The sequence below is a fragment of the Camelina sativa genome, chromosome 4, assembly GCF_030686135.1.
Source record: "Camelina sativa cultivar CO46 ecotype springtype chromosome 4, ASM3068613v1".
Lineage (NCBI taxonomy): Eukaryota > Viridiplantae > Streptophyta > Magnoliopsida > Brassicales > Brassicaceae > Camelina > Camelina sativa.
Genome location: NC_141883.1, coordinates 28,231,714 through 28,240,259, shown reverse-complemented (window position 1 = coordinate 28,240,259; position 8,546 = coordinate 28,231,714). Strand labels below are relative to the sequence as shown.

The 8,546-nt window shown below is 38.0% G+C and overlaps 1 protein-coding gene and 3 pseudogenes across 1 annotated transcript; 3 read left to right on the top strand and 1 right to left on the bottom strand.

Annotated features, from left to right (window-relative positions):
* Positions 1-92: 92 nt before the first annotated feature.
* Positions 93-1,570, top strand: LOC104784255 (putative F-box protein At5g41510 pseudogene; annotated as a pseudogene).
* A 428-nt stretch (positions 1,571-1,998) lies between these two features.
* On the bottom strand, positions 1,999-3,484 carry LOC104782281 (pentatricopeptide repeat-containing protein At2g38420, mitochondrial). The gene has a single exon (XM_087511696.1). The coding sequence runs from the start codon at positions 3,472-3,474 to the stop codon at positions 2,104-2,106; it is 1,371 nt and encodes a 456-aa protein (XP_087367822.1). The 5' UTR covers positions 3,475-3,484; the 3' UTR covers positions 1,999-2,103.
* A 151-nt stretch (positions 3,485-3,635) lies between these two features.
* On the top strand, positions 3,636-5,017 carry LOC109132548 (putative F-box protein At5g41510 pseudogene; annotated as a pseudogene).
* Positions 5,018-6,266: 1,249 nt separating this feature from the next.
* Positions 6,267-7,689, top strand: LOC104784254 (putative F-box protein At5g41510 pseudogene; annotated as a pseudogene).
* Positions 7,690-8,546: the final 857 nt, after the last annotated feature.

Genomic DNA, 8,546 nt, shown 5'->3' with positions numbered 1-8,546 from the left:
GCCCATTTTTTTTTTTATATCTTCTTCAATATATATGTGTAGACGTGTGTAGTGAGTGTATACTTTTTGTTTTTCCCTTTACATTCAAAAATACAGATTTGGTTGCTATTTGAAACAATGACGACGACGATGATCTCCAATCTTCCAAGGGATTTGATGGAGGAGATTCTTAATAGGCTTCCCATGGAATCTCTGAAAGCTGTGAAATTAACATGCAAAAGTTGGAACAATCTATCCCAAAGTGAGAGCTTTAAGAAGATGCACATTGGTAAATTAACAAGAAAAGGGGAGTCAATGATGATCGTGGTGCAGCCTCACAACATTTATTTAATGAGCGGCGTGGTTGACGTTGATACATGTATACAGGTCAAAGGTAAACTTAGTTTCCTTAACAATCAAGTCAGTATATCCCGAATTCACCACTATGAGGGTTTATTGTTATGCTTCTTGAAAGACGTTAGTAGGATTGTGGTTTGGAATCCGTATTGGGGCCAAACAAGGTGGATCAAACTCAGATCTTTTGATTACCGTTTCAATTATACTCTCGGATACGAGGATAAGGAATCTTGTCCTAGCCTTAAATTGTTGAGGTTTGTAGATTATTTTCACTACAGAGATCCCGAAGAGCAATTTTTTTGGTACGAGATGTACGATTTTGATTCTGGTTTGTGGACAACCCTTGACGTCGCTCCACACTGGGGAATATATTGTTCAAGCAGTAGCGTTTCTCTTAAGGGAAACAGTTACTGGTGTGCTACAGAAAGGAGCTCAGAAGGTTGCAAGGATCGCATAATCTGTTTTGATTTTACAAAAGAGAGATTTGGGCCGCTTTTGCCTCTGCCATCATGCGTTAGGGATCGTGAATATGCATATGTACATTTATCTTGTGTTAAAGAAGAGAAGATTGCAGCTTTATTTTACCACCACTATGATTTTGAGTTTGAGATATGGATTACAACTAAGATCGAGGCCGAAACGGTGTCGTGGAGCAAGTTCTTGCGAATTGATTCGGAGCTTGGGATAAATTCTCCAGACTGTTTCTTCATTGACGAGGAGAAGAAAGGCTTCATGTGTGTTGGTAGATACTATGGCTATGACTCTGAGCCTGGAGAATGTCCCAAACCATTTATTAAGATCATTGGAGAGGCTGGATACTCAAAAGATTTTGATCTCGGAGTACCTGCATACAAAAACAGTTGGCTAGATAATGTGTGCTCTTATGTTCCAAGTTTGGTCCAGATCAAGAAACTGGCACGAGGCAAAAGGATATAACAAAGTAGTTTAGAAAAGCGTCTATTTGATCAAAACATGTTGAGACTTGCTGAAATTGAAAAGCTAATGAAGCAGGAATTTAGATATTATTAGGACGAGGCACAAAAGGAGAGGGGAAATCAAGAGGTAGGTTACCCTGATACTTAAAGACCTAAACTCTTAAGTTACAGGTAAAATTATAGCGCTCCTGTATTTTTTGGAGGTCTTTTGGGAGTTAAAGGCTTATAATGATTACACTTGCCGTCTGCAGGAGCAGAACACTGAGAAAAGTTGTGCTTTGGTAACGCTTCGTGGTACTCTTGGGATCTATATGGGACGTCTTGCAGTGCGATGCCTATTTTACATGATAAAGAAGAACCATATGATTTTACTTTCTAATGTGTGTTGGTTCGTTTTATTGGGTTTCTCTCTTACTTTCTGCTGTGTGTTGGTACGATAATGTTTTGGGTTGTCAAGTTTCATGTATGTGAACTTGGCATCTAAACGACTCAATGCATCTATTGAAGCTTCCTTTGGCTTAAACAAAATGACTCAATGCGTACTGGCTTTCTTTTACTTAAAGGTCTAATCGTAATCTAAGCAGGACAATATACACAGTCAAGTTGGATGAATGAGTCAAATTTGTTTAGTGCAAAGAACAAATCTAGTTCCAGTATTTGAGATAAATAACATTTGTAAGATTTCTCTTTTGCTTCGAACATGTAGTTTTGAACTCTTCTCAAATCATTGCACAAACAAACTAATTTCCCTTTTCTCAAGTTCTAACACAATCATCCATAAGACCAAATACCATCAAATTTTACAAACTAATTTAGAGTTGATCCATAGCCCTTACACCATGTGTGCTAAAAGTTCAACTGCTTTATCCATCAAGCCTTTGTCACATAACCTGCTAATGACTTCCTCAGTTCTTGAACACTTGACAAACACGTTCATGTTAACCGCTTCCTCCAAAAAACCTTGAGCAGAAACAACATCGTCTACCTCTATAAATGCGCTAATCATAATATCATACGTGTGGCTGTTCCGGTTAACTCCATTTGTCTCCATCTCTTTCCATAGAGTCTTAGCTCGACTCAGATCCCCGGCCTTAACCAATCCCTTAATCAATATATTGTAAGTAATTACATTAGGCTCAGAACCAAGCTTGTTCATCGAATACATCATCTTTAACGCGCCTTCAACATCGTTCTGCTTGCATAAGCCAGTAATATACACATTATAGGTATAAATATCAGGAGCTAAACCCAACAAGAGCAACTCATCAAAAAACTTGTCTGCTTTCGAATACTCCTCATCCGCAATCACACCTTGCAACAGGACTGTATAACAAACAATATCAGGCTCGATTCTGTCACATTTCATCTGATTCAGCACACTCACAACTTCTTTACCTCTTCCTCCTTCAACCAAGAACCTCATAACGACTGTATAATCCCGCAAACTTGGTAAAAACCGAGTCTTTCTCAAATCTTCCAAGTATCCAAGAACATCGAAACAAGACGAATCCTTGTGTTTACATACAGAACTAAGCAGCCGAGAGTATAACCTCGGATCAACAATAACACAATCAACACTCATGTACCTCACTAGCTCAGTAGCACAATCTACCTCACCGATTCCACAGAGAGCATCAATCAAAATCCTCAAACTAGATTCCTCTAACCTCACACCCATCTTACTAGCTTTCACCAAAACCTCAGGAACCAATCCAAGACTCTCTCTTTTCCTCACAAGAACCAAAAGCAAAGCATTGAGCGTGTAAGCAGAAGGCACACACCTGAAATTAGGGATCTTGAAGAAAACATCGACCGCTTCTTCGATCTTACCGGAGAAACCATAAGCAGAGATGACATCTCTGAAAATGGATTCAGGTGTATCGAACTTCTCAGAGACTTCAAGATGATTGAGAACAGATGCGATGTTGTCAAGCTGAGAGGTTTTAGCTAAGGTTTTGATAACAAATCTGTAAGCTTGAGGCGTGGGCTCACAGTTATGGAGTCTGAATGAGCTTACGAGTGTTCGTATAACACAACCACCGACACCGTCCTCTGAATCTGAGATTAGACTGCTTTTTAGCTCTTCCATTGCGTATTTCTGCTTGAGATTCTCGTTCCATTTGGTTTTGAAGGAGGAATGAGGAAATTTTCGATATTTTCTCAAGAAATTGGACATTCGATGCCATGATGATGATCTTGCCATTGTAAAAAACTGGAAGAAGAAGAAGAAGAAGACATGATGTTATATATTTAAAGCCCATGGAAAGCCCACGATTGGCCCAGCTTCATTTAGGTTTTTTTTTTTTTAATTAGACTTTCCCTTTGGCCACAAGAAATCAGAGGAAAAGGAAAAAAAAAGATTTGAAGGTCGAAACAATGACGACGATGATCTCCGATCTTCCAATGGATTTGATAAAAGAGATTATATCTAGGCTTCCCATGAAATCTGTGAGATTAACTTGCAAAAGTTGGAATGATTTATCCAAAAGTGAGATCGGTAAAGTAACAAGACGACCAACAAGAGAAGGGGAGACTATGATGATCGCGGTGATGCGTCACAAACTTTATCTAATGAGCGGATTCTTCGACGGCGTTGATCCATCTATAGAGCAGAGAGGTAGACTTAGGTTCCTTTGCAATCACATCAACATATATAGAGTCTATCACTATGAGGGTTTATTGTTATGCATCTTGAAAGACGTTACAAGGATTGTGGTTTGGAATCCGTATTGGGGCCAAACAAGGTGGATCAAACTCAAATATACTCATTGTCCACAAGGAGATGACATGTTCAATTATTCTCTCGGATACGAGGATAAAGAATCTTGTCGGAGCCTTAAATTATTGTGGTTTGTAGATTTTTTTCATAGAGCGCCCGAAGAACAATTTCTTTTGTATGAAATCTACGATTTTGATACTGGTTTATGGACAACTCTTGAAGTCGCTCCACACTGGAGAATATACTGTTCAAGAAGTAGCGTTTCTCTTAAGGGAAACAGCTACTGGTGTGCGTCAGAAAGGAGCTGCTCAGAAGGTGGCAATGATCACATAATTTGTTTTGATTTTACAAGAGAGAGATTTGGGCCGCTTCTGGCTCTGCCATCTTGCGTTAGGGATCGTGAATATGAACATGTGAATTTATCTTGTGTTAAAGAAGAGAAGATTGCAGCTTTATTTTTGTATGAATATGCTTCTGAGTTTAAGATATGGATTACAACTACGATTAAAGCCGAGATGGTGTCGTGGAGCAAGTTCTTGAGAATTCATACGGGGCCTAGGATAAATTTTCCAGACTGTTTCTTCATTGAAGAGGAGAAGAAAGTCTTCCTGTGTGTTGGTAGACACCATGACTATCCCAAAACTTTTATTGACATCATTGGAGAGGCTGGAGACTTTTAAAAAATTGGATCCTGGATTACCTGTAGGCCGAAACCACCGTTGGCCACGCGTGAAATCTTATGTTCCAAGTTTGGTCCAGATCAAGAAACTTTCACGTGCGGACAAAAGGATAGAACAAAGTAGTATAGAAAAGCGTCGGTTTGATCAAAAGATGTTGAGACTTGCTGAAATCGAAAAGCTAATGAAGACAGATATCTATAGGAGGAGGCACGAAGATAGAAGAACGGGAAGATTAAGTCCAAACTTTAGTTTGGTTACTATAAATTAAATATAATTTTTTTTTTTGTGTTCTTGTATCTTATATACTTTGTATCGGAAGTGAGGCTTAATGAATATGGCGATTACACTAGTGATATGGCAGGAGCAGAACATTGAGTGCTGCGTAAGTTTTTGAAACGCTTGCAACGTGGTTGGTGTTGTCGGGTTTCTTTTATACTTTTTACTGTGTTTTTCAACAATAATGTTTTATTTTTGTTTTTTTGTGTTGTGATGAAGGATTGAACTCGTGTGTGACAAAAAGAAATCAGAAGTTGTGTTTTGTTACCAGTAATTTCATGTATGTGGTGAAGGTCTTTGCTACTTTTAAAAACCTGTTTGTTCATTTTGACTCCTTTTTTTTTTGGTTTAAGATTACATCTGTTTATCGTTTTCCACAATTGAGTCCAATTGGTATACTGAAAGGCGCTATCATGCGTCTCACACTATATAAAAGGAGGCTATATTCAGGATGCTATATTTTTCAATTGGTTTTCTTATTGGTTCCTCCATCTGCCAAGTCTTCTTGATTGTGGTTTTTATATGTTTATATGATAAGTGAAGAGAGCGAAGAAGAAGAAAGAGCTCGGTGGTGGCTCTTATATACAGTAGGAGAGAAGTACCACGAAGGAAGATGGACGGCTTCGTATAATCATAAGATTATTATGATTCATAGAAGTGAGAGAGAAGAAGAAGTTTGATAATTATAATGAAAGGTTTTTAGGTTACTGATCTTTAGAAATGAGAAAACAGAGGACAAAAGCTGTTTAACTTAACCGACTCAAACACACCTTTTAACAAGAGTAAACCACATTCTAAAAACCTTCTAACTTGATTCGTCTTCTTCACAATATTTGAAGTTTGTCACGTTATAGCGACACTATCTACAAAAACCGAAGTCTCAAGCTTTAGGGTCAAAGACACTTGATTCAATGAGACGTTTGGAACAGGGGAAATCCAGAGGGATGCGAATTTGATAAGACATCATACTGTATTTTGCATTTTTTGAAACTCTGTTGGAGCTATAATGATTATTACCCTCAAGCGTTGGCAAGAGCAGCCGAGCAGAACATTGAGAGGGGTTGTGTGTTTTGGAAATACTTGGAGATGCTCTTGGAACCATATATGCATATATATCTTTCATGATAGATAAACGAATTATATACAGTACACATGGTGTGTACTTACGAGTGGTTTAACTTAAACCGACTCTAATTAACTTTCTAAACAGAGTAAACGACAACTAAAAGCCTTACTAGATTCTAGAGCACACGCTAGGCCCAACTGTATTTAGGGTTTTTTATGTGTCTTCTTCAATTTGTGTTGTGTATACTTTTTCCTTTACCTTAGCTGAAAAAAAAAAGATAAAAAATTGTTGTGTGACTTTGAACGATGACGACGTCGATGATCTCCAATCTTCCAAGAGATTTGATAGAGGAGATTATTTCTAGGCTTCCCTTGAAATCCATGAAAGCAGTGCGTTTAACTTGCAAAAGTTGGGACTATTTATCCAAACGTGAGAGCTTTAGGAAGAAGCACATTGGTAAAGCCACAAGAAAAGGTGAGTCTATGATGATCGCCATGATGCCTCACAATCTCTATCTAATGAGCGGCTTCGTCGACGACGTTGATCCATCTATAGAGCATAAAGGTCAAATTAGCTTCCCGAGCAAACAAGTAAGCATAGATCGACTCTTCCACTATGAGGGTTTAATTTTATGCATCTTGAAAGACGTTACTAGGATTGTGGTTTGGAATCCGTATTTGGGGCAAACAAGGTGGATCAACCTCAGATTCTCTCACCGTCCATACGTATGGGACATATTTTGTTATGGTCTCGGATACGAGGATAAGGAATCTTGTCGTAGCCTTAAATTGTTGAGGTTTGTAGATTTTCTTAAAAGAGCGCAGGAAGAGCAATTTTTTGGGTACGAAATCTACGATCTTGATACTGGTTTATGGACAACTCTTGACGTCGCTCCACACTGGAGGATATATTGTACAAGCAGTAGCGTTTCTCTTAAGGGAAACAGTTACTGGTGTGCTAAAGAAAGGAGCTCAGAAGGTGTCAGTGATCACATAATCTGTTTTGATTTTACAAGAGAGAGAGATTTGGGCCGCTTCTGCCTCTGCCATCTTTCTTAGGGATCGTGAATATGAATATGAGACTTTATCTTGTGTTAAAGAAGAGAAGATTGCAGCTTTATTTCACCACCACGATTTATATGATTATGAGATATGGATTACAACTAAGACTGAGGTCGAAAAAGTGTCGTGGAGCAAGTTCTTGAGAATGGATACGAGAAGTAAGATAGTCTTCATGAGTTTTGGTACGCAATATAAATGTGAGGATCGCCACATTCGCGAAAGATATATTAACGTAGTTGGAGAGGCTGGACACGTAACAAAATTGGATCCTGGAGTACCTGCAAATGAGTTATGTAGGCCAGATGTGTGCTCTTATGTTCCAAGTTTGATCCAAATCAAGAAACCTGTACGAGGCAAAAGAATAGAACAAAGCCATTTAGAAAAGCGTCTATGTGATCAAAACAGGTTGAGACTTGCCGCTAGGGATGTTGTGGTGGGTAAAAAAACCCAGCCCGGCCCGAACCCGAAAAAAGCCCACCCAGAAAAAGCCCGATCTCATAAAACCCAAATGGGTATTAGGTCTTGTGGGTAAACCCGAACGGGTTTTTAGTTTTGTGGGTAAACCCATGGGTACCCGATTTTTTTTTGTCTTATATGATGTATTTTGCATTTTATATTATGTATTTTGTTTATTTTATTATATCTATGACAATTTTCAAAAATTTATAATTTTATATCATATAAATAAAGTATACCAAATATATTTAAGAGTTTTGTTAACCTAGATAAATATAAAAACCAAAATCAAAGTCACAAAAACAACAACAACAAAAAAAAATTCTCATTCTTCCTCCTATGGTTCTTCCAAAACCTGATCAGAATCTAAACAACAACAAAACAATGGAATTTCAGTTAAAATTTCATAATTACATCTTTATTCTTAAGTAACAATCTTAATTTTTTTTACCTTGGTCTCATACTCCTGAGCTACTAGTCACAGATGTGGTACCTTCAACCTCATCATCAAAGTTGTCTTTAATGTCACCTGTAATTAAAAAATATAAATTCTTACCTTCAACCTCATCATCAAAGTTGTCAACCAAGCAAGAGAAGTTACTTATGAATTGAAAAAATATGGATTCTTACCTTCTAACTCAGCATAACCACGTAACCAGTTTCTAGTACATAACAAGGCTTGAACATTTCTTGGAAGGAGACGGTTCCGGTAAGGAGTCAGTACCCGACCTCCAATGCTAAACGATGACTCTGCTGCTACTGTGGTGATTGGAATACTGAGCACATCACAAGCTAGAGAAGCCAAATCACCATAGCGTTGCCCACTGCCTTTCCAATAATTCAAAACATCGATGTCAGTGAAAGACTTCAAATCTAGCCTTGGATCATCCAAATAATTTTCCAAATTTGTTTTTGTGTTGTCAGAACCAGGTTGTATGCTCCTCTCAAGCTCTAAGATATCCTGTATAAAAGAGATATGAGGATGTGTAAAAATATCATGTGTCATTAAGATATAGG